At 48.0% G+C, this 25971-nt stretch overlaps 2 protein-coding genes across 2 annotated transcripts in view; one reads left to right on the top strand and one right to left on the bottom strand.

Annotated features, from left to right (window-relative positions):
- The first annotated feature begins 558 nt into the window (after nucleotides 1-558).
- Nucleotides 559-4141, top strand: CXCR3 (C-X-C motif chemokine receptor 3). The gene is made up of 2 exons (XM_027093610.1): nucleotides 559-1370; nucleotides 2599-4141. The coding sequence occupies exons 1-2, from the start codon at nucleotides 1359-1361 to the stop codon at nucleotides 3685-3687; spliced, it is 1101 nt and encodes a 366-aa protein (XP_026949411.1). The 5' UTR covers nucleotides 559-1358; the 3' UTR covers nucleotides 3688-4141.
- Nucleotides 4142-6055: 1914 nt separating this feature from the next.
- The window catches only part of GCNA (germ cell nuclear acidic peptidase), a 21984-nt gene continuing 2068 nt past the window's right edge, over nucleotides 6056-25971 (bottom strand). Inside the window, exons 2-10 of the mRNA XM_027093582.1 lie at nucleotides 25450-25496; nucleotides 25012-25048; nucleotides 18577-18659; nucleotides 14864-15232; nucleotides 13638-13713; nucleotides 9646-9790; nucleotides 8312-8450; nucleotides 7104-7308; nucleotides 6056-6795 (exon numbers count right to left, since the gene is read on the bottom strand). Coding sequence (XP_026949383.1) covers nucleotides 6546-6795; nucleotides 7104-7308; nucleotides 8312-8450; nucleotides 9646-9790; nucleotides 13638-13713; nucleotides 14864-15232; nucleotides 18577-18659; nucleotides 25012-25048; nucleotides 25450-25496 — 1351 coding nt within the window. The 3' untranslated portion in view covers nucleotides 6056-6545. The remainder of the gene's footprint in view (nucleotides 6796-7103; nucleotides 7309-8311; nucleotides 8451-9645; nucleotides 9791-13637; nucleotides 13714-14863; nucleotides 15233-18576; nucleotides 18660-25011; nucleotides 25049-25449; nucleotides 25497-25971) is intronic.

Below are 25971 nucleotides of genomic sequence, written 5' to 3'. Positions count from 1 at the left end.
CATCTTCTGGCCACAGGAGGCGGGGAAGGACCTCGCTGCCTCACAAGTGTGTGTTTTGTCCATTAAGTTTGAGCTGAATTCAAGACCCAAGCCTGGAGGCTCAGGTGACGCATTCTGGCTGAAAACTGGACCCCCAATGCCATAGCCTCAGTCTCCCTCTCTCTCTCTCTCTCTCTCTCTCTCTCTCTCTCTCTCTCTGCTTTTCACCTATGAGGAGAGAGGGAAACTGCTTGGGAGAGGCAAGGAGCTGCCTTTTCCCTCTGATAATAAGAGCAGGGCAATAGGGAGATCCCCATGTAGTCTTCCCCAACCCTATTCCCCTTCTCCTCACTCCAGAAGCAACTGCTCTCATGGATGTGTGGTGTGTCCAGTCCCTACTTTAAACTTCTAGGACAAATAGCTGTATCCAAAACAACATGGTATTGTTTTGTGTGTGTGTTTTTTCTAATTTACCTAAGTGGTGTCAAACTATACACAGTATTCCCTAACTTGCCTCTTCCACCATTGGTCATTGGCTTTTCTAGATGTGTCCATGTTAAAATATATAGCTTTTAGTTCATTTGTTTTTAACTGTGTGAATATATCATTGTTTATCCATTAGAAAGCAACTGAAGGCAGTGTGAGGAGTGGTAAAAGGAGAGTCAGACAGCTGTGGGTTCAATCGTAGCACCTACCCTTGCTTGTTATGTCTGGCGAAGGCCTTTCCCCTTTCTGGATTAGCCATGGGGATGCCGCCCACCCCCCGCCCCTACAAGGGACTTGTGTGGTTGGAATGAGGCAGTGTCAGAGAAAACGCCTAAAGCAACACCCAGCACACAGCAAGTTCATTACTAGCAGTTCCCTTTCCTTGCCCCTGTTGCTTAGCAGGGAGGGGCAATAGTAAAGGACTAGAATTAGTGTGATGGATTGCTTTCAAATATTTTCATTTTTTAAGAAGGTTCATCTCCTTTATAGAGTTAACACGTTTAGCTATCCAGTCCACAATCGTGTGAGAGCAACTCCAGCCCAGGACGGATGAGCAGCAGTTCTTACCCCTGCCCTTGCCAGCTGCCCTGCTTCTCCTTCAGACCTCTCCCCTCAAAGCACCTGCTCCTGCCCTTCCCTCGGCCCCAGGCTTTCTGGTCCCAGGCTTGTGTTCAACTCCCAGAGCAGCTTCGCCGGGCCAGCGGGATGTTGGGGTAGGAACCCCGTGGCCTTGGGTCTAGGGAGTTCTGGTATAGATCACCCCTTGGAAGAGGTTGCTGCCGAGAACCGCGTGAAACCCTGACTTCCTCTGTGTAGCGCAGGTTCCCGACCACAAGCACCAAAGCAGAGGGGCAGGCAGCACACGGCCAGGCAGCCAGAGTACCAGCCCAGCCATGGTCCCCGAGGTAAGTGCCGCTGTCCAGCCAGGCCAGACCACAGCTCCAAGTGGAGAGCCTAGGACACTAGGGGAACGTCAGGACTGGCCCACAAGCCAGGGCCACCAGAGGGTTGGGTGAATAGGTAGAGAATGCAGGGGTTGTGTAGAAGGAGCACTCTGGACCGGGAATTGGGAAACCACCTTGGCCACTGACTTGTGAATGACCACAGGCGAGACCCCTCCCCTTTCTGGCTTTGGTGCCTCATCTGCGAAACGCATGAGGTTGAGGCTCACCCCTCACGGTCCCCAAGGCTCCCTTCAGCTCTGACTTGGAACTTTGATCTTCCATGCAGGACTGAATTGGCCCCTGGGAGGCCCTCAGCTATGGGGTGGTTTGCAGGGGAAGGGGGTAAGGAATGTTTCTAATAGAGCTTGCTGGGCAAGTCCCCGGCGGGTGGCAGGCTTCAGTGTAGGGGAGGGGAAGGACAGGGGCAGAAAGCATGTGTTTGGGGGCTGCAGTGATTTGTAGAGGGGCCCCATGGGGTGGGGGGCAGGAAGTTGGAGTCCCCAGACAAGGGCTGAGGAGGGAAGAGGAGGGCCAGTGACTAGGAGAGGGGACGGCGAATAGGCGCCAGGGGACGAAGGTGGTGGAACTAGGCGTGGCCAGGACACTGAGGACCATAAGCCATGAAGGAAGGGCAAGGAGAGAGGAGAGGGGGCCGGGAGGGCTCTGGGCACAAGATGGAAGCTCTCCCTCCAGTCCACAGTCCCTGGGCCGATGGGATGACCCAGAAGGGAGAGAGAGAAGCAGCCTTCGAGAAGGGAAGTTACCAGCCCAGCACCCAGGCCGGGCACCTGGAGCTCAGAGGGCGTGGTTTAAGAAGAAAGGCAGGACAGTTACAGGGTACAGCCCAGGCCTCCGGGCCTGCCTTACAGAGGAGTTGCTTCGAGAAAGCCTCCTCAGACTAAATCTTGAAGGAGTGATGTTTTTTAATTGAAGTATAGTTGATTTACAATGTTTCAGGTGTATAGCAAAGTGATTCAGTTATGCTTACATATATATCTATTCTTTTTCAGATTCTTTTCCATTATAGATAACCTACAAGATATTGAATATAGTTCCCTGTGCCCTACAATAGGCCCTTGCTGTTTATCTATTTTACATGTCGTAGTGTGTATCTGTTAATCTCAAATTCCTAATCGAAGGAGTGACTTTTAAGGCCTTCACAGGCTCTGTGCCCTCCCTCCCTCCACAGATGAGTGAACGCCAAGAGTTCCAAGTCTCGGAGCTTGACTTCCTCCTGGAAAACTCTTCCTATGACTACGGAGAAAACGACAGTGACCCCTGCTGTGCCTCCCCACCCTGCCCGCAGGACTTCAGCCTCAACTTCGACCGGGCCTTCCTGCCCGTCCTCTACAGCCTCCTCTTCATGCTGGGGCTGCTGGGCAATGGCGCCGTGGCGGCCGTGCTGCTGAGCCAGCGGGCGGTCCTGAGCAGCACCGACACCTTCCTGCTGCACTTGGCCGTGGCTGACGCACTGCTGGTGCTGACGCTCCCGCTCTGGGCGGTGGACGCAGCCGTCGAGTGGGTCTTCGGCTCTGGCCTCTGCAAAGTGGCGGGTGCCCTCTTCAACATCAACTTCTACGCAGGGGCCCTCCTGCTGGCCTGCATCAGCTTCGATCGGTACCTGAGCATCGTGCACGCCACCCAGCTCTACCGCCGGGGTCCCCCGACCCGCGTGGCCATCACCTGTGTGGCGGTCTGGGGGCTCTGTCTGCTCTTTGCACTCCCGGACTTCATCTTCCTGTCCGCCCACCACGACAAGCGCCTCAACGCCACCCACTGCCAGTACAGCTTCCCGCAGGTGGGCCGCACGGCCCTGCGCATTCTGCAGCTGGTCGCCGGTTTCCTGCTGCCGCTGCTGGTCATGGCCTATTGCTATGCCCGCATCCTGGCTGTGCTGCTGGTCTCCAGGGGCCAGCGGCGGCTCAGAGCCATGAGGCTGGTGGTGGTGGTGGTGGTGGCCTTTGCCCTCTGCTGGACCCCCTACCACCTGGTGGTGCTGGTGGACACCCTCATGGAGCTGGGGGCCGTGGCCCGCAACTGTGGCCGAGAAAGCAGTGTGGACGTGGCCAAGTCGGTCACATCGGGCATGGGCTACATGCACTGCTGCCTCAACCCTCTGCTCTATGCCTTTGTGGGTGTCAAGTTCCGAGAGCGGATGTGGATGCTACTCATGCGCCTGGGCTGCCCCAACCAGAGGGGCCACCAGTGGCAGCCTCCGGCTTCCCGCCGGGATTCATCCTGGTCTGAGACCACAGAGGCCTCCTACTCAGGCTTGTGAGGCTTGGGATGGGGGATACCCCTTTCCCACGCAGCCCAACTCCCCCATTCCAGGCTCCTCCCTCGCTCACTCCCCAGACACACACTCCTTGGAGTCCCCGATGGCCCTGGTACTGCCGGGTCTCCCAGGGAGCCGCCCTCCTGGCTCTGGGGGCTGCCCCATCACTGCTCCTTAGCTGCACAGCCCCCATCCCGCCGCTTCAGAGGTGGCTGCCTTCAGGCCCTTCTTACCTTGGCCGCTCGGAACCCCACCACCCTCCTAATTCAGTAACTAGGCCTCAGCCTTCCCCATATGCAGGGAGCATGAGGCAAACAGCATAATGGCAGCGGCCTTGGCCGGGCCTCCTGTTCCGCAGTGACTATGGCTGTGGTTCCCGAGACCTCTGTGTTTGCTCACTTTGATTTTTATGTCTAAAACTCTGCTTCAAACTTTTCAATAAACAAGCTAATCAGGACCAGGGTGTGTTAGTGCATCATTGCAGCCAGCCCTGCCCAGGCTCTGGGGATGCACTTCCTGCTTCTCCTTGTCTGGCCCTGGGTCTGTGCCAAACAATGCTGCCTCTGTCTCTGTCTCCCCTCCTCTCTGCCCTCCTGGGCACACCTGTCCCTCACAGGGAAGCACCCAGGGACATGGGTGCAGGGTAGGCAGTTAGCCAACCCGCTGGCTAGACACTGTCTAGGCATAATTTGGGGAAGGGGCCTTCAGACATAAATAAGACATAGTCCCTGCACTACAGAAGCTTAGGCCAGCAAGGAAAATGTATAGGTGACAATACCAAGCAGTCTATGCCACGAGGCAAATGTGCAGCACATGTTCAGAGCACTGTGGCTGGAGCCATTTGGGAAGCCTTCTTGAAGACAGAGAAATGAGTAAGAACTTAAGGGGCAAGTAGTATTTCCAAGGGCAAAGAGAAGGAAAGATGGTATTTCCAGGCAGATGGGAGGGCAGCAGCAAAGGCGGTAAGGCTGGAAACAGCAATGCTTATTGGAGGAATGATAACTGGTCCCAACTGGCTAGAATTAAGGGTTCAGGTAGAGAAAGGGTGTAAAAGACTGAAAGTTAAGTTTGGGATCAGGTGAGGGTATCATAGGTTACAAGGCTGTAGTGGTTATTCATGTTAGAGGTGACGCAGGCTCTTACTAAGGAGATACAAGTAGGACTGGAAAAAAAGGAGATCGGACGACTTGGCAGTCATTAGCACATAGGCCACCTGGAGGCATGTGTGGGCTGCAGGGAGCATCTTCCCATGGCTATAGCTGGGGTAGAAGTGAGTGGGGGAAGTGACCAGGGCTACTGAGGTAAGGCAGAGGGCTGGACCCTCCCTTTGCAGGGGTGGAACCACTGCATTGTCAGTTCTCCCTAATGAAGTCAGCAATGGGCCATGATCCAGTTTCACAGGCCAGCTGGGCTTTGCTAAGATTGCAGATGTGGCTGGAGGTGGGACTGGAGAAGAGGGACCCAAGGATTTAGCTGCGGGAGCGCGTACCACCCTGTGTACATACCCGATCCCATCTATACTTGTGCTTAGGCTTCAGTTTGTGGCCACTGAAAGAACACTCTCAGCATCTGCAAAATGAAGGAAAGATGGAAGGCAGATGACAGAATAACACATCCTGCCTATAAAAAAGTATCAGTGATGCTAGACTAGTAAAGATGTTTGAGGCAGGCTGAATAACAAGTCCCCAAATGTCCACACTCTAATCCCTAGAACTTGTGAATATGTTAATGTTACCTCACATGGCAAAAGGGAATTGAGGTTGCTAATTAGCTGACTTTAAAATAAGATTTTCCTGGATTATCTGGGTGAGCCCAGTGTTATCACAAGGGTCCTTAAAAGTAAAAGAGGGAGGCAGAAGGGGAGATAGTCAGAGAAAAGAGATGTCACTGGCTTTGAAGATGGAGGAAGGGGGCCACAAACCAAGGAATGCAAGCAGCCCCTAGAAGGTGGAAAGAGAAGGAAATTGATTCCCCCGCCCAGGGCCTCCAGAGAGGAATGCGGCCCTGCCCACTCCTTGATTTTAGACTTATGAGGTCTGCGCCAGACTTCTGACCTCCCGAGCTGTAAGATAATACATTTGTGTTGTTTTAAGTCACTAAACTTGTGGTAATCTGCTTTGGCAGACTGTTTTGGCAGAAACAGAAAACAAATACAACGTTGATTCCAGTCTACATCCCAGACAGCTCCCAAAAGTGGGGAGGTTGTTGAAGTGCTTATGGGCAGTCACAAAAATCCAAGAGAAACCCTAAACGGAGGCTGTTCTTCCAGACACATCCTGGAGAGCCTGAGAGGTCCGGGGTCTTAGACAAAGACCCAAGGGTTTGTTCTGCTCTGGACATGGGTTGTCAATGAACAGACTTTGCTAACAAGTGAGCTGCAGAAAACATTTGTTTATTTTTATTTTATGAACAGTTACATTGTTCAGGTGGCTTCATACAATGTCAAGAGCAACTAAACTCATGAAACATGTCTGTATTTCACTTCCAGGTAGGTGTAACAGGTTACATCTGACAGCAGCTCTGGTTTTGAAGTACTGTCTTTAAAACTTGTTCTCTTCTCAGCATGCTTCATTCTCTCAACGTGCCACTCTCCAGACATCATTTCTCTTTTGCATTTTGCTCTACATGTTAAAACTACAGCATCTAAATAAGACCCAAGGTAGATCAAAAGTGCTTTTGGGTATCAGCACAAAATGGTTAGCAACAGAACTCTTAGTGAAGAACAAACATCATTAACAAAAGGGAACTTTTAAAGAAGGATTTAAATTCTAATATTCATAACTTCACAGCATCAAAGATATCTTTCTAAAACTCCTTACCAACAGATGATTCACCTCACACAAATACATTCTCAGATAACCTCAACGAACCTGGCTTTGTTTTTTGGCAGTAAAATCCTTGCTGAGCTTTCTCATCACATCCCCATGACCTATCCCTGCCGTCTCCTTCCTGACTATTCTGTAATTCTCCTGCACATACTTGGCAAATGGTCTCACATGGGGCTCAATGGGGGTTCCATCTTTACGAGTTAATGGCAGAAGGACCAGAGAGCCGCGGCACCTGGCACAGATGAAGCGCTCGGTGTCCAGTGATCTGGTGTAGCGGCCGACCCTAAGGAGGAAAGAGACACCACACAGCAAACAAATCAGTCACTGTACGTCCGCATCTTCTCAGAGCTGCTGCCCCTGAGCCCACAGCCAGACTTCTTCTGTGGGATCTCAGCAAGTGGGGCACCAGGCAGTGGCCATGGTCAGGCTGGCTCAAAGCAGAAGAGAATGGAGAAAGAAGACATGGAAAGGAGTAGAGAAGTTTTACTCCTCAAGTCAGATAGCCATGTACTTCCTGATAAAACCACTGAAGACTACGTGGAGGCCATAGTAAAAACGTAATTGGAAAAAGTCTGAGGAGAAGGGTCTTACCTGAATTTGCACCGAGTACACTCATAATGAATCCTGTAGTTAATCTTGTAGTTATGGCAACGGGTGACCTTGGGCAGCTCCGGGTGCACCATATTCAATTTTCGGGCATAATACTTCCATGCATCACCATGAGAATCACGGACGCCATCGAGCAGCCAGGAGGCTGCGTGGCATATCTCATGGACCAAAGTATCCCGGAGTCGGTCTTAGAAGAGGAATGAAATGAAATCATGAGGCTTAAACCGATTCCCTTCTGGTCTGTTACCCAACCACCCCTAGACTCTCCACCCCATCAGACACATAAGCATATGTGGGCAGGCAGGAGTGTTATCGCCCCAGAATTCTGAAGGTGAAATTTCTACTGAATTCAACCCGATTTTATTAATGGCAGAGAGCCTCAGCGGAGCAAGTGTTTTTGGAAAAGCTCCAATGTGCTCTTTTTGTGGGACACTGCTAGAAATACATCCAGCTGAGACCCGGTCGCCGCCCTCCAGGAGCATAAAGTGGGGTTTGGTCAGGAGAAGCTCCGTGGAGAAGCTGGGATCTGAGCTGGGCTCAGATCAATTGACTAGACTGGCAAAATTATCAAGGTCTTTCTAGGTGTGGTAGAGAAGGTGAGCCAAGGTTGGGGTCAGGAAAGCATGTGGTCCATTTTGAAAGCCAGCGTGAAGAAAGCCTGGCTGGAGCACAGGTGGAGTAGTGAGAGACAAGACTGGCCACATGGAGGGGGGCAAAGTACGATGGCCTCGAAAGCCACACTCGAGGCACTGGCAAGCCCAAGGTTTCCTAGCAAGAAACTGCATGGAGCAGGGAGAAAAGTGAGGTGATGAGGGTCCATAGCTAGGCAGAGGCAAAGACAGAGAAGGAATGATGATAACAGGAGAGTCATTATGAACATCCGGTGATTGGCTAGATATAGGGGACCTTGAACCTCAGTTACTGGGAGGATGGAGATGCTGCCGCTGGCAGTGGGGAGCTGCAGAGAGAAAGTTAGGCCCGGTAGAAATATGGACGAACTGGATTCTTGGTGGTGGTGAGACATCCAATAATAATGTCCTCTAAGCAACACACAGTAGGCCTGTCCACCCAGGAGTGACAGGGAAAGCTGTGACACAGGCGGCCAGAGAACACCAGCACCCAAGAGTAACCTCCCAGGTGCCATATCGGATGTAAGTGCAGCAGGGGAGCTGCCCAGCTCCTGCCATCACCTGCAGAATCGCAGACTTTCTGAGAAATCTCAATCTTAGCATAACGCTGCCTCTTCGGGTATCGAGTCTCGCCAGTGGTGCATAAACCAGCAGTTCTCAGCATCTTTTTATTCCAGCCGATGTCAATTTTCTCCGGCATCTGAGAACAAAAAGCAAACAAGAGCGAATCAGAAAGTGGTTCTAAGCAGACCAGAAAATATCAACTCAAGAGTTTTGCAAATCTAACATTCTGGGGAGAATAAAACCTAAGCTGAAGCCCACGTAAAGATGAGACTGTTGCAAGCACGTGAATGCAGGCTCTGTGCTCCCCTGTATGGAGACAAAAGTCAGGGGCAGCCAAGGAGAGAAGGACACTTCTGCTGGGCTAGGAGATGGAGCCCGTGCATGAGAGCCATGAGGCACAACTAAAACTGCAACTCAGAACACTTAAGGTTCCACTCATCAGAGTTATCTGATGTAACACCACTGTCATCAGAAAGGGCACCAAAGGCTGGGGAACCTTTAGAAAGATCTAAGAACATTCCCTGCAGGAAGTTTTGTCACCAGAGTCAATAAACTCTGGAAAACCTCATAACCGCAGGTCTCTCTGCCTCCAAATTCTCTCCGATCCAGTCCACACCACAGGCTACTGACAGAACAACTTCTTTCAGCAGGCACTCCACGTTACATCCCATCCCTGGGCAGTGGTGCCTACTGATTTCAATTTAAGTTCCTCCAACCCGACTCCCAAGGCCCTCCATTAACCAGCCCTACACTAGTTAACATGTACTGCTCACTATGTCATAGGCCCTGTTCTAGGCACTTCAGGGGCATTCACCTATCCAGGCCTAATGGTAATTCTGTGAAGTAGTAGGTGGTAGGGACTAGGGTACTAGGACTGCCCCTATTTTACAGATGCGCGAACAGGGGCTCAGTAACTTGCCTAAGGTCCCACAGCTCTTTCCTAGTATCCTTCAACACGAACCCTCTCTTCCAGATAGTCAAGCTTCAACACTTGCCCTCTCCTCCTCCACTGTTGTTCTCGCCCCTTACCATCCTTCAAGACCCAGAAGAAGTCTCACTCCCTCCAGGCAATCCTATTTCCCAACCGCTCAGGCTCTCAGTGATTTCTCCCTCTGCTGATCACCTGTGGTAGTAACAGTCTGGACCATATACTGTAACCCACAAAACATTCTGTGTCTTTCACGTATGCATGTCTCAACTCCCCTCCCCATCTAAACTGACACTTTTCAAGGGAAGGAAATATACAATTAGTACATCTGCACACCTTCCAGCTCCCAAGAGAGCTGGGCATACAGCAGGTGCTCAGTAAGTGCTTATTTCATCGAGTCTACCTTTTTATCAAAGACAGAGCTGTTACACAGAGCGTAGATTTTCTGAACCAGTTCATCCTTATTTTGCTTGAAATTCTTTCCAGAATACTGCTTTAAGTTCTCAATGCCACGCAAGAAACACCCAGGTATTTTGCACTCAGAATGCCTGCAAAGGTAAATTCAACTGAGTTTTGTAGAGGGAAAGAAATCAGTAGAAGAAATGCATACATACAGGTCATGTCAAGAGAGACTTAGGGAAGACTTGCTGGTCCCTCTTCCTTCCAGCTCCTGCTACAAGGGCATCTCCTATAAGATTCCATTCATAGCCTTTTTCTCGTCACTCCCCGCACACTGTCAGAGACATGAAGCCCATGGTTCCAACCTCAACAGGGGTGATCCCACATCTGGATCTGCAGTCTCCACCTCTTTCCTAAGATCTGCGTTTACAACTGCCCAGTGCAAATTTCCAACTTACTAACCGGAGTATGTCTCCTGCTAAATGTGTTTAATGGTTCAACTTCTGTTACAACAGGCTAAAAACCTCAGAGACTTTTTAAATTCATTTTTCCCTCACCCCACATTCAACTAGGCACAAAGACAGACCACTGTCTCCTTCACATCATCTCTTCCAGCCAGCCCCTCCTTTCCACCCTGCTGTCACCATTCTAGGTCAAGTTCCTGTCCTCCCCTCTATGCCTTGCTACTACAGCATCCCGCTGTGTTCCTCACCTCCAGGCTCTTTTTCTTCTAATCCAACCACACACACACACACACACACACACACACACACACACCTCTGCAGATTAATTTTCCTAGGCCATGTTCCAATGATGTCCCTCCCTGGCTTTTCACTGACTGTCTGGCCTAACATTCAAGGCCCAGGTCAACCTGGTTCCAACCTCTGTTTCCAGCTATCATTTCCACTCTGGCCAAACTGGGCAACCTAAATGTTCCCTGGACATGAACCGATTTGTCCATGGCCTAGAATGGCCACACCTCCACCTCTACTGAGACCCACCCTCTGTGGAGCACTTCATCATTTGCTAAGAACTTCCTTTTGCATCATCGTATTTAATCCTCACGACCACCCTCCAAAGAAGCTACTACTATTCTTACCATCTCCACTTTGCACATGACGAAACTTAAGTTCAGAGGTTAAATGACTTACCCAAATTTCACAGACACTGAATCTTTTGACCCAAATGTCACGGTATTTCCATTAGACCACTATTGCTGCCCCATCTTTCAAGGCCTAATTCAGATGCACAAAGAATACTGCCGAGCCCATAAAAAACTCACACATGTAATATCTATTTATTTAAACGGAAACTTTTTTTTTTAAAGAAGATGTTGGGGGTAGGAGTTTATTAATTAATTTATTTTTGGCTGTGTTGGGTCTTCCTTTCTGTGCGAGGGCTTTCTCTAGTTGTGGCGAGTGGGGGCCACTCTTCATCGCAGTGCACGGGCCTCTCACTGTCGTGGCCTCTCTTGTTGCGGAGCACAGACGCGCAGGCTCAGTAGTTGTGGCTCACGGGCCTGCTGCTCCACGGCATGTGGGATCCTCCCAGACCAGGGCTTGAACCCGTGTCCCCTGCATTAGCAGGCAGATTCTCAACACTGCACCACCAGGGAAGCGCCTAAACTGAAACGTTTTTATCTTGGCTGGAACAATCCACGAGTCCAAAGAGATGAGCCCACAGAGCTGAAAAGATGATAAACCAGTAGCAAACAGAGGGAAGTGTTTCTGACCTGAAACCCTGAGACTGAGATTTTGCCAAGACGCTCATTAACCCTTAAGTCACAAAATAAAACCCTATGAGAGTTGCCCAGGGTGGAGACAGAGGGAAAGTACCAGAGAAGATATAGGCAGCTAAAGTAACGGACTTCTGCCCCACAGTCTGATAAGGGTGACTAATATTTCTGCCTCCAATTATTTAGTCCTGAAAGCAAATTTGCATCAGAAAAGGTGGCAGATAAAAACCTAAACCATCTGCAGACCTCAGCAGAGAGCGTGATGCCTGCGTGTGTCTATACTCACATCAAGCAGCTTGTGGCTTAGCAAGCCTTCACTTCAGTGGTAATGCTGCTTTACTGCAAACTGAGTATCTCCACATCAGAGGAACCAACAAGACCCCAGACGCATGCATCAGACACCATGACCAGCAAGCAGCCTGCACAGGAACAATGCTGAGCACAACAGGAAGCCTACAGACTGAAACAGGAAGCAGCAAGGCAACAGAGAAGAGCCCAAACAGGCCAGCCTCCTGATATGAGGCAGAGGACAATGACACAAAGGAGCAGCTTCTTCCTTCATTTGTCACACTCTACCCAAGACACATGTCCCTTAGAGGCAAAGCAGCTTAAATATGGATCTAGGAATCCAGAGAACAAGCTTTGCTGCAAGGGGACCCATCTAAGACATGACACGCCGAACCAAAGAGAAATACAGAAACAGAGAGCCTCTCTGCTCAAGTCCAAGTTTCTCTGTTGCCCCTACGCCTGACACATCATTCTTCTTCTCCCCTTAAGATGCAATTATTGGAGTTCCCTGGTGGTACAGTGGCTAAGAATCCGCCTGCCAATGCAGGGGACACGGGTTCAAGCCCAGGTCCAGGAAGATCCCACAGGCCACGGAGCAACTAAGCCCGTGCGCCACTACTACTGAGCCTGCACTCTAGAGCCCGCGAGCCACAACTACTGAAGCCCGTGTGCCTAGAGCCCGTACTTCACAGAAAGAGAAGCCACCGCAGTGAGAAGCCCGCGCACGGCAACGAAGAGTAGCCCCCGCCCGCAGCAACTAGAGGAAGGCTGTGCGCAGCAACGAAGACCCAACGCAGCCAAAAATAAATAAATAAATAAATTTCTTAAAAGGACAACACCATATGTTTAAAAATAGATGCATTTATTGCCCCAAAATACGGGTAAAAAAAGAAACGTACAGTCCTTCAAATATATCCCTTCTTTTGTAAGATAACTCAGATGTAAGTATAAATTACTCCTGAATGCACAGAAAAACAAAGAAAAGTATGCTCACTATATCATATTTTTAAGAGAAAAAGTGAGAAGTTCCTGGAACCTAAGTGAGAAAATCCATTTTTTTTTTGCTTCCTTTGAGCATTAACATGTCTGTGGTCTAAATGACCTGTTGTTTTCAGTATCAATATAATATCTAACGTATAGCTAAATAAAGATAAAGAGACTATTTATTTCACCTTAACGTTTAAGCTTTAAAAATTTGCAAGAAGGAGCTTCCCTGGTGGCGCAGTGGTTGAGAGTCCACCTGCCGATGCAGGGGACACGGGTTCGTGCCCCGGTCCAGGAAGATCCCACATGCCGCGGAGCGGCTGGGCTTGTGAGCCATGGCCGCTGAGTCTGCGCGTCCAGAGCCTGTGCTCCACAACGGGAGAGACCACAACAGTGAGAGGCCCGTGTACCGCCAAAAAAAAAAAAAAAAGAATAAGGGTCCATCCAGAACACTAGAAAACCCTGGAAGACAATCTTGACTGCCTCCCCCCAATTCCAATGGATGGGAACACATCTGTTCTGCCTTCTCACCATTCCCACTGCCTTTGCTTTTAGTTCAGTGCAAACTGGTGGCCATGAGGCTGTATCTGGCCTGAAAAAAAGGATCTTTAGCTACACATCATTGTTTAATCTGAGTGGAAGGACAAAGGAAACCTCAGGGGCCAGAGCTCCTGTGGCGAGGGGAGGGTAAAAAGGCTCCAGTCTGCCCGGAATCGCTGAAATCTGTGCAGAGTGCCCACGTCCCGGCTCTGTTGGGGGAGGGGGAGGGAGGGCACCGAGGCTCCTCCCCCCCCTTCCTCCTCTCCTCCTCCTGCCGCTTCTGCCCTCCCCATTCAGGGAGGTAAAACTTGTGCCGCCCCCCCCCCTCCCCGCCCCAGCAGACTTCTTCATCCCCTTGAAAACCCCCACACGTGACCAGTGGACAGCTTTGCACGTGACAACTATGCAGTCAACTCCTGTGCCGTTGACCGTGAGCAGTACATACATACCCAGGCTCGCATTTTTCAAATTCTGCTGCTCCGGGTTTCTTCTTTAAAGTCCCATGCTTCTTTGCTCTTTTAACAACTGAAAAGAGAGTAGTTTGTTTGTACCCTGAAAACTGGTACCAACCAGCAACTCACAGAAAGGTAATCTCAGGAGGAGCCCTCACAGCCAAGCCCAGAGCAGCACATATACACTCAACGCTTCTCTCGGAAGCGGGCACCCTCCTCCGTTAGTCTGCATGAAAGATTTCACCTACGCGAGTAAGCAGAGTAAGCAGGATAGGATTCTGTCCTAGGCGCTGAGGACTATTATGAGGCTACATGAATATGCCTTTGGAGGTTAGACTGTGGGGGCGACTGAGGCACGTGCAGTACCAGGAATGGTGTGGCATAACTCACGCACTCACTCTGAGGAAAAGGCCCCCATCCTAGGTGGCACCTTCATCCAATGTGCAAGCCAAATCTTTCCCCTTTTGTCTAGCACCCATACTGCCGGTTGCTCTAGCCAGAAATTCACGTATCAGGAGTTAGTGCCCTTCATTCATTTATCTAAAAAACTTATTAAACGTCTAGTACGTGCCAAGTACCAGGCTAGACTCCAGGAGAGACTAAAGGATGAGTGAGAGCCCTCCCATCAAGAGGCTCACCATCAGGACTTCCCTGGTGGTCCAGTGGTTAAGACTCTGTGCTTCCACTGCAGGGGGCACGGGTTCGATCCCTGGTCAGGGAACTAAGATTCCGCATGCCATGTGATGTGGCCAAGAAAAAGAAAAGGCTCACTATCTACTGGGAGGACAGATTCAGAAACGTACTTAACACAGTTGTGTAAGTGCTTTACTAGTGACAGGGCCTAGGAACTTTGGGAACCTGGGAGGGAGAAGCACCTCGGACTTACGGCTTTCTACAGCAAGTGGCAATTGGGCTGGATCCTAAGAAAAATGGGATATCCTCAGGACAAAAAATTGCAGGGAAAAAGCACTGCCAATGGATGGAACGGCAGATACTAAGACACTGGAGCATGAGGACGATACAGGTGTTCCTCGCCCTTCCCCAGAAAGAGCCTTCTCACTGGGATGGCTGCCTCCCTCGGCCACTAGGAAGCTGCTGAAACATAGCGGAGGGTTAGTAGACAGGACAAGCAGACTCGACAAGACAGACGTATACAGGGGAAAGGGCACCCACTTGTGGCGCTAGCCTTAGTGGGACAGGCATACTTGGTTTGATTGGCTTACCAGGTGTCACAGGTATGTGTCTGGTTTTATTTTTCCTTTTCCTTGGTTTTGCCACCAAACGTACAGGCTCTTCATCACTTGACAACTTTCCAACTGAAATCTCTAGCTCAGCCTTAGGATCATCACTTGGTGGCTGGCAGACATTTTCCCCAAGATCCTGCTTACCAACATCATAAGATGGTTTGTGTAGGGAGATAGCAAACTCATTCTTCTTTTTCTCATTTGAGGGAGTTTGGTCCTCATCACACGAATCATCTTCTATTAGCACAGGGCCCTCCAAATCATTATGATCATCATCATCATCAGTGATAAGTATTGGAGACTCCTGGGGTGGCTGCTCATCGGTATCAGACACTTCCAGAATCTCATCTGAAATTCAAGAGACACAATGATGTATAAACATACTCCCTCCACCCCCACACCCTCAACTCAAGTTCAGATTATTGAGCACAAATTAAACAAGTCAGGGGCTTCCCTGGTGGCACAGCAGTTTAGAGTCCGCCTGCCGGTGCAGGGGACACAGGTTCGTGCTCCGGTCCAGGAGGATCCCACATGCCGCAGAGCGGCTGGGCCTGTGAGCCACGGCCACTGGGCCTGCGCTCTAGAGCCCGCGAGCCACAACTACTGAGCCCACGTGCCACAACTACTGAAGCCTGAGCGCCTAGAGCCCGTGCTCCACAAGAGAAGCCACCACACTGAGAAGCCCACACGCCACAATGAAGAGTAGCCCCCACTTGCCGCAACTAGAGAAAGCCCACACACAGCAACGAAGACCAAGTGCAGCCAAAAATAAATAAATAAATTTTTAAAAAAATTAAACAAGTCAGGAACTGTGATATAATGAATCCTAGGTAAGAATCAGTTATTTAGACGATTTTACCTCTATTACTTTTTTATTTTACTGAGAACAGTGACAGATAAAATAGGAATCCAAACCCAGAGGCAATTTTCAAATCACATTTCTCTGTAGGTGCTCAGGGGTTCCCACAGGTCCGAAACTTGTATATTTTCACTGGGCCAGAGCAAAATAAGAGAAATCAGAATAATAAAGTGGGTTTGTTTTTCTTTTTCCCCTATCAAGCTAGCTTTCTATAATTTAAAGGACTGTCCTTTATTTTGAGATTATGTCCTGACTAAACTTTTGGTGCTCTTTACCTTATGAAATTATGGTGATAGATGGTAGTTGGAGTTTATTTCCATCATTAGACAAATTAAAAATTGGCAACTCTATGTTAGTCACCAAAATTTCATTTTTTAACTAGTCCATAAGTCTGAAGCTCTCAAAACCACTGATGTGAGAGTAAGGAGTTAAGTTCTGATGCCAGCACTGAAAGGCCTTGGGAACACTGAGACTGTCCCTGCCCTCACTGAGGATCCATCCCTTTATCTGGATACCAGGGGCAACGTGCCTAAGACTCAAGCTCTCTGCAGTCTGCTCAGGGTTCAACTTCTAGGTTTCTATGATTCTGGATGTAAAAAATATAAACCACAGCATGAGCAAGTTGTGAAAATATCTTTATGGTGCAAAAAACTCTGTATCCTAAAATTGCAGATTTGGGATAATATATTTTGAGTCTCATCTATGATTTAAATTAATTATCAAAAAATTTCAGATATGCAATAAGGAAAGAGAAAGCAGTGGGTGTTCCTATGGTAAAAAGTCATCCTTCCTAGAAGAGTTAAAGTTTTCCCACCTGCAGCTGAAATTCTAAGCAGTAGGGACACAAATGAACTCATTTACTAAACAGAAACAGACTCACAGACCTGGAAAACAAACTTCTGTTTACCAAAGGGGAAAGGTGTTGGGGGGAGGGATAAATTAGGAGTTTGGGATTAACGTATACACACTACTATATATAAAATAGCTAAACAACAAGAACCTACTGTATAGCACAGGGAACTATATTCAATACCTTGTAATAAACTATAATGGAAAAGAACAGAAGAAAGGAATATATATATATATATATATATATATATATATATATATGCGCGTGTGTGTAACTGAATCGCTTTGCTGTGAAACTAACACACCTGAAACTAACACAATACTGTAAATCAACTCTACTTCAATAAAATATAAATAAATAAAAAGTAGGGACACACTGCTTACAATCTGTAAAAAATGACTCTGTACATTGACAAAGGTTTCAAGTGAGGTTGGAAGTATGTGTTTAAGCTCCTTGGGCCTTTTTTCCTGTAAAACTGCCTAAATTCACTACCATAACAAAAGAAATGGCATGTGGAGAACAGTAAAGAAACATACAAAGACAGTCCTGTTGAAGCATTCTTCATCCCACTACTGGGATGGATGCTACCGGTCAGAGCAGCCTTAGTTGAAAGTTCATCCTCAAAAGACGATGGATCTTCTGATTCAAGGAGTTAGCAACTGGTGGCCTATGGTGATAAACTGGCCTCTGGCTTTGTCACTCAGGCCCCTACTCTAAAGCTACCTCCCTCGGGGCTCCCTCTGCATTACAGTAGCTTGTCATGTTATACCCCCTACTCTGCACCTGGACCTCTGTCCTGCTCAGGCAATCCACTCAGAGCTAGAGAGGAGGGAAAAAGGAAATGAGAGGGGACAGGTGGTGAAACAGTAGGAAATGCGGGTTCCAAGCCACCTCTCCTTTCCCTTCTCTGATATCAGTGGTATATCTGAGGTAGTTATCAAATAAGTAGCCAGTATTTTTAAGGGTGCCAGTACTTTAAGTAGGTGCCTGTGTCTCATGCCCTACACCAGGTACTTAGCAAACAGAGATCAATAAAATACTATCCCGGGCTTCCCTGGTGGCGCAGTAGTTGAGAGTCCGCCTGCCGATGCAGGGGACACGGGTTCGTGCTCCAGTCCAGGAAGATCCTACATGCCGCGGAGCGGCTGGGCCCGTGAGCCATGGCCGCTGAGCCTGCGCATCCGGAGCCTGTGCTCCGCAACGGGAGAGGCCGCAATAGTGAGAGGCCCGCGTACCGCAAAAAATAATAATAATAAAGAAAGAAAGAAAGAAAAATAAAGAAAAATAAAATACTATCCCAAAGGCTTAAGAAGCTCCTAGTCTTCCTATGTCTCACACCCACTGAGCAGGTTTTGAACTGCGAGTAAAACTCCGTGCCTCCCGAAAGGTGATGAGGGCCTCTGACTCCTAAGAGGCAAGGACCTGCTATGGGAAACAGGCTCTAAGAAAAACAGGACACTCTAGAAAATATAAAGGGGGTAGCAAAAGGCAAAGACAAACAGCTAGACAGAGAAAACAAGCATTCCTCTGAGAAGTCACTGCCAGCTGGCCCACAAGCCTCACACATGAGCCTCCATCAGGCTGGAAAGAATGCGCCCCTGTCTCTTACTCCTCCTTCCTCCTCTCTGTCATCCCCACATACAGGGAAAGAGGAAAAGAGCGGAAGGCAGAGGAGCAGGGCAACCTTCACGCTAATCAGGCTGAGTTCCTGACTTCCCTCTGCCCCCGCGATGTAACGCTGGGTAGCTAAGAACTCTACTGAGGGCGATGCCTGGGGTCTAAGGCAGCAAGAACAGTTGCTGCTATGTTAGGAAATTGACCAGGCGGTGCGGGGAACCCAGCCATATCCACATCCAGCACATAGGAGGAAAAAACAGTGGCACTCACTACGAAATTATTCAGAATAGAACATTTGCTGACTTTCATCCTGAGATGACTGTGCATGGTGAGGCTGCATCTTCTCTAAGTTAGTAGTATACTTGCCTTTGCAATGTATTTCAGCTATCTTAGCTCTCTTTTGCTCACAGAGGTTTTCATCGTCAGAGTCTGAGTTGATCACCACGTAGCTGAGTGATGAGACAGGGAAAAACAAAAGAGAAGCATGAATGCAACATTCTTCTTTTCATGGCATTTTCTACCTTTGTTCCAATGAGCATAATCACTTTGAAATGACTTGTTGGTTTCCCACAGTAACTCTGTTCCCCTTCTCCGGAACTCCTCAATTGTTATTCCTGATTTTCCATCTTTCCTATCTTCATACCAAATCTTTCCATCCGTCTCAATCCTTTCAAAAGGAGGAATGTGTCAAGTACTGAGAGACTGAAGTGGGCTGTCAGACGGTATGTGTTCAAATAGTTTTGGCGCAGGGGGAAATTGATTAAGGAAAGGTTTATTTAATTGCCATTTCTCTTTATCCACGTTGAGATCCCCCTGCCACAGATACAGAGAGGCAGCCTCGGCAGGGAGATTTCTCCTGGGCGCCACTCTTTGCAGCCTGAAGCCAGCACCGCCCTCTCTAATTGATGGATTGCTTTGGCAGGAGTCCAACTCAGCAGTATCCCTGTGCCACCCAGGATGCCGGTGGTGAGCACGCCTCTGGGACCGTCGTTCTCAGCTGGCCCAGGTATTTGGGTCAGAGGTTCCAGAAGGCTGAAATTCTCCACCTTTCTGTATTTCCCAAACAGTGTACAATAAGTGTGATATACCTTTATGATGAGACAGAAAACTACTTAAAACACTGCTAGAGGACTTGTCTGTACCAGTTACAGGCACAAATCTATTCATCCATTTCCACCATATTCACCACTTTTTTTTTTTTACATCTTTATTGGAGTATAATTGCTCTACAATGGTGTTAGTTTCTGCTTTATAACAAAGTGAATCAGTTATACATACACATATGTTCCCATATCTCTTCCCTCTTGCATCTCCCTCCCTCCCACCCTCCCTATCCCACCCCTCCAGGCGGTCACAAAGCACCAAGCTGATCTCCATGTGCTATGCGGCTGCTTCCCACTAGCTACCTATTTTACGTGTCCTAGTGTATATATGTCCATGCCTCTCTCTCGCTTTGTCACAGCTTAAGCTGCCAAGTTGATGGGCCTTTGCTCTCCTGTTGACCATTCATTCCATCCTTAAAATTCTCTCTTTTCTTGATCTCTGGGATACTGTTTGGTTTTGGTTCTCTTCTCACCTTTTTTGCCCACTCCTTCTCACTCAATTCTCTTCCTCACTCGTTCCCAGGCTTTATCCACACCCCTTTCATGCCAATCCAATTAATTCCTAAGGATTGGGTAAACATTATCCATCCGCCAGCCCAACTTTGCTTCTAACTTCTCGCTCCACAGTGCCAGCTTCCTACCTGGATATCCTGTGGGGAGGGCCGATTTTTAGTCAGTCTCCACAGGTACAGCCTCACCAACTGTTTTACTGATGGTGTCTATTCGAACCAGTCAGGCAGCCATCCTGACTAATCCCTGTTTGTATCTATTGACTGTAAATGTTTTGAATATCAGCCCTGCCTATAGGCCCCTCAATTTCAGCATACCCAAAACTGAACTCATTACCTCCTCCCCAAATTCACCCTTCCTACAATATCCCATATACAGAAGCCTCCTGGGTCTGGACCAAGATCTGTGGGCACTCCTGGCAGACCCACTGAAATGGATTTTCTTTACATATTTGTTCAACATCTACCTAGTGGAAGAAGGAAGAAACCAATTTTTCTACTTAAAAATTGGATACTTTTAAATTTATTATTAAACAAGGGCTCTATAATGTATAATATTGTAAACCAGAATATTTCTAAGGATCCATGACATACCATTTAAAATGTAAGGGGTGGATCGTAAAGAAGATGGCAGAAGAGTAAGATGTGGAGATCACCTTCCTCCCCACAGATACACCAGAAATACATCTATACGTGGAACAACCCCTACAGAACACCTACTGAACGCTGGCAGAACACCTCAGACCTCCCAAAAGGCAAGAAAGTCCCCACATACCTGGGTAGGGCAAAAGAAAAAATAATAAAGAGACAAAAGGATAGGGACGGGACTTGCACCAGTGGGAGGGAGCTGTGAAGGAGGAAAGGTTTCCACACACTAGGAAGCCCCTTCGCGGGCGGAGACTGAGGGTGGCGGAGGGGAAAAGCTTCGGAGCCGCAGAGGAGAGCACAGCAACAGGGGTGCGGAGGGCAAAGAGGAGAGATTCCCGCAGAGGATCGGTGCCGAACGGCACTCACCAGCCCGAGAGGCCTGTCTGCTCACCCGCCGTGGTGGGCGGGGCTGGGAGCTGAGGCTTGGGCTTCGGTCGGAGAGCAGGGAGAGGACTGGGGTTGGCAGCGTGAACACAGCCTGCAGGGGGTTAGTGCACCACGGCTAGCCGGGAGGGAGTCCGGGGAAAAGTCTGGACCTGCCGAAGAGGCAAGAGACTTTTTCTTCCCTCTGTTTCCTGGTGCACGAGGAGAGGGGATTAAGAGCGCTGCTTAAAGGAGCTCCTGAGACGGGGGCGCGAGCCGCGGCTAAAAGCGCGGACCCCAGAGATGGGCATGAGACACTAAGGCTGCTGCTGCCGCCACCAAGAAGCCTGTGTGCGAGCACAGGTCACTATCCACACCCCCGCTGCGGGGAGCTTGTGCAGCCCGCCACTGTCAGGGTCCCGGCATCCAGGGACAACTTCCCCGGGAGAACGCGCGGCGCGCCTCAGGCTGGTACAACTTCACCCCAGCCTGTGCCACCGCAGGCACGCCCCCCACTCCGTACCCCTCCCTTCCCCTGGCCTGAGTGAGCCAGAATCCCCGAAGCAGCTGCTCCTTTAACCCCGTGCGAAGAACAGACGCCCTCCGGCGACCTACACACAGAGGCGGGACCAAATCCAAAGCTGAGCCCCAGGAGCTGTGAGAACAAAGAAGAGAAAGGGAAATCTCTCCCAGCAGCCTCAGAAGCAGCGGATTAAAGTTCCACAATCAACTTGATGTACCCTGCATCTGTGGAATACATGAATAGACAACGAATCATCCCAAATTGAGGAGGTGGACTTTGAGAACAAGATCTATGATTTTTTTCCCCTTTTCCTCTTTTCGTGAGTGTGTATGTGTATGCTTCTGTGTGAAATTTTGTCTGTATAGCTTTGCTTCCACCATTTGTCCTAGGGTTCTATCCATCCGTTTTTTTTGGTTTGTTTTTCTTTAAAAAAATTCTTTTTTCTTAATAATTATTTTTTATTTTAATAACTTTATTTTATTTTACCTTACGTTATTTTATTTTACTTTATCTTCTTTCCTTCTTTCTTTCCTTCCTTCCCTCCCTCCCTGCTTTCTTTCTTGCTTTCTTACTTACTTACTTACTACTTTTTCTCACTTTTATTCTGAGCCGAGTGGATGAAACGCTCTTGGTGCTGCAGCCAGGAGTCAGTGCTGTGCCTCTGAGGTGGGAGAGCCAACTTCAGGACACTGGTCCACAAGAGACCTCCCAGCTCCACATTATATCAAATGGTGGAAATCTCCCAGAGATCTCCATCTCAACACCAGCACCCAGCTTCAATCACTGACCAGCAAGCTACAGTGCTGGACACCCTATGCCAAACAACTAGCAAGACAGGAACACAACCCCACCCATTAGCAGAGAGGCTGCCTAAAATCATAAGTCCACAGGCACCCCAAAACACACCACCAGACGTGGACCTGCCCACCAGAAAGACAAGATCCAGCCTCATCCAACAGACACTAGTCCCCTCCACCAGGAAGCCTACACAACCCACTGAACCAACTTTAGCCACTGGGGACAGACACCAAAAACAACGGGAACTACGAACTTGCAGCCTGCAAAAAGGAGACCCCAAACACAGTAAGATAAGCAAAATGAGAAGACAGAAAAACACACAGCAGATGAAGGAGCAAGATAAAAACCCACCAGACCTAACAAATGAAGAGGAAATAGGCAGTCTACCTGAAAAAGAATTCAGAATAATGATAGTAAAGATGATCCAAAATCTTGGAAATAGAATGTACAAAATGTAAGAAACATTTAACAAGGACCTAGAAGAACTAAAGATGAAACAAGCAACCATGAACAACACAATAAATGAAATGAAAAATACTCTAGATGGGATCAATAGCAGAATAACTGAGGCAGAAGAACGGATAAGTGACCTGGAAGATAAAATAGTGGAAATAACTACTGCAGAGCAGAATAAAGAAAAAAGAATGAAAAGAACTGAGGACAGTCTCAGAGACCTCTGGGACAACATTAAACGCACCAACATTCAAATTATAGGGGTTCCAGAAGAAGAAGAGAAAAAGAAAGAGACTGAGAAAATATTTGAGGAGATTATAGTTGAAAACTTCCCTAATATGGGAAAGGAAATAGTTAATCAAGTCCAGGAAGCACAGAGAGTCCCATACAGGATAAATCCAAGGAGAAATACGCCAAGACACATATTAATCAAACTGTCAAAAATTAAACAGAAAGAAAACATATTAAAAGCAGCAAGGGCTAGTGCAAAGCAGCCGCATGGCACAGGGATATCGGCTCAGTGCTTTGTTACCGCCTGGACTTGAGGATATGGGGAGGGGGAAGGGTGAGCTGTGACAAAGCGAGAGAGTAGCACGGACATATGTACACTACCAAACGTAAAATAGCTAGCTAGTGGGAAGAAGCCGCATAGCACGGGGAGATCAACTCGGTGCTTTGTGACCACCTAGAGGGGTGGGTTAGGGAGGGTGGGAGAGAGGGAGACGCAAGAGGGAAGAGATATGGGAACATATATATAACTGATTCACTTTGTTATAAAGCAGAAACTAACACACCATTGTAAAGCAATTATACTCCAATAAAGATGTAAAAAATAAATAAATAAATAAAAATAAAAATAAAATGTAAGGGGCAGTGATGGAAATTCTGCATCTTTGACTGTGGTAATGGTTACACTACCACATACGTTTGTCAAAACTCATCAAACTGTATACCCAAAAAGGGCTAATTTTTCTGTATGTTAAGTCATTCCTCAATAGACCTAACTTTAAAAGTATAAATAATAAAACTGATCATTTCCAATAGATAGCTTTATACAATGCATTATTCAGTTCCGGTATTTCAGCTGACTGCAACTGCTGACTTTAAATCACTTTCACACATCGGTGTCAAGCTTGGTGGCTTGCATGTTGCAAAAATAATCAACAGAGGTAAATCAGAACTAGCTAGAAAAACATTTTCCCACTTGACAGCACTATTTCGCCTTGGGTGGGTGGGTGGGGGACAGGAATGGTCAATTCATATTTCTACAGGAATTCAAGGAGTTGATGTGGAAACCACAGTTATTACAGTTTTATTCCAGGAAATTTTTTTTCTTAGCACTTCCTATAGTTTGGCACCTGGGCAACACCCCTTCATCTAGCAGAGGGCTCCTAAATAGGAAAAGTAGTAGATAATGCTGACAGTTAGGTTAGAGCCGGATCACAGAGGACTTTACCTACTGGGTTTACCAGTTTGATTTCCCTATGATAAGCAACTTGAATAGAGAATTAGTATGATCAAAGCAGTGACTCAGGAGATTAATCTGGAAGTGCGATACAGACTGGATCAGAGAAGGAAGAAATCAGGGTGAGGAGCCCACTTAAAAAGCTCTTGCACGGGAGCTTCCCTGGTGGCACAGTGGTTAAGAATCCGCCTGCCAATGTACGGGACATGGGTTTGAGCCCTGGTCCAGGAAGATCCCACATGCTGTGGAGCAACTAAGCCCGTGCGCCACAACTACTGAGCCTGTGCTCTAGAGCCTGTGAGTCACAACTGTTGAAGCCCGCACACCTAGAGCCCATGCTCCGCAACAAGAGAAGCCACCGTCACGAGAAGCTCGCGCACAGCAACGAAGACCCAAGGCGGCCAAAAATAAATAAATAAAATAAATAAATTTATTAAAAAAAAAAAAGCTCCGCACAGATACAAGAGTAAAAACTGATAAAGGCCTTATAGTAGAGACTGGAAGTTAAGGGATGGTTCAGAGAGACTTTTTTTTTTTTTTTTGGCGGTATGCAGGCCTCTCACTGTTGTGGCCTCTCCCGTTGCGGAGCACAGGCTCCGGACGCGCAGGCTCAGTGGCCATGGCTCATGGGCCCAGCCACTGTGCGGCATGTGGGATCCTCCCGGACCGGGGCACAAACCCGCGTCCCCTGCATCGGCAGGCGGACTCTCAACCACTGTGCCACCATGGAAGCCCCCCAGAGAGACATTCTGAAGAAACTGCCCAATTAAATAATGGGCCATGGATAAGAAATATATTTTGAACCCAGTTGTGAGACCAAACACCCATTATGACCCTGAACATAGGATTCACAGAGAAAATGTGATGTTTATTCTTAAGTCATCTTACCAGGAACATTGTTCCTTAAAAAAGTCAAATTTCACTAATTCTCCTACTCACCTGATGTTCCTTTTCTGCAGGTTCATTCCAGATACAACTGACACAGAGAAAGAAACAGGGCATCAGAAAGCATTTGAAGCATAATCAAATCTGGTTACCCATGTCTTTAACTCCCTAAAACCAAAGTCCATAAATTACAGCTGGTCAAAATTTATGGTGGACTCTTACATCTCCCATGAGAGAGAAGAAATAAATGTAAGGAGACCTTGAATGAAAAAAGTAAAGGAAGCAAATTGGAAAAGAAGCACAAAGAACTTCCTCTGCTCCTCATAGTAGGGAAATAAACTTTGCTTTGCCAATCTAGAACCAACCCTAGAGGAGACAAACCTAGGACAGCTTACATCAAATGTCCCAAATCACATTTTAGTCATCTCTACGGAGACATGGCTAAATTATGCTTTAAATTGTAAATTACTGCTTTGAGGGGACTCTACTTACAGTAATCAAGTTCTTCATCACTGCTTGAGTCCACAGTAAGAATGCAACTGCAAAATAAAATACATTCTGTTTTAAAGAAAGGCTACTAACGTCATAAGCAACCAAATGTCAAAAATCTCAAATGGAAAGAACCATCTATCAGAGTTTCTGAAATGCAAAAAGGTTTTAAGGGCTTATGAAATGAAGATCACAATAGGGTAGGAGAAGAAAAATTAGAAGGCACAAGCTGCTCAGTCCGTACTGCACAAAGACCGGACAAGAATGTTAGTTGAGTATCATTAGCTATCAGTGAGAAGCCTGGTTTTTGCCAAGTGGTATATTTCTATTTAAAGATATGAAAGTGAATTCTGAGAAAGGGACCACAGGGGAAAGGACTTGAGGATGCAGAGTTTACAGTTAAAAATCAAAAGGGCAGGGCTTCCCTGGTGGCGCAGTGGTCGAGAATCTGCCTGCCAATGCAGGGGACATGGGTTCGTGCCCCAGTCTGGGAAGATCCCACATGCTGCGGAGTGGCTGGGCCCG

The sequence above is a fragment of the Aethalodelphis obliquidens genome, unplaced genomic scaffold (assembly GCF_003676395.1).
Source record: "Aethalodelphis obliquidens isolate GAN/ISIS:26980383/991018 unplaced genomic scaffold, ASM367639v1 scaffold85, whole genome shotgun sequence".
Lineage (NCBI taxonomy): Eukaryota > Metazoa > Chordata > Mammalia > Artiodactyla > Delphinidae > Aethalodelphis > Aethalodelphis obliquidens.
The sequence above is the reverse complement of the archived record's forward strand: the minus strand, read 5'-3'. Positions and strand labels throughout refer to the sequence as shown.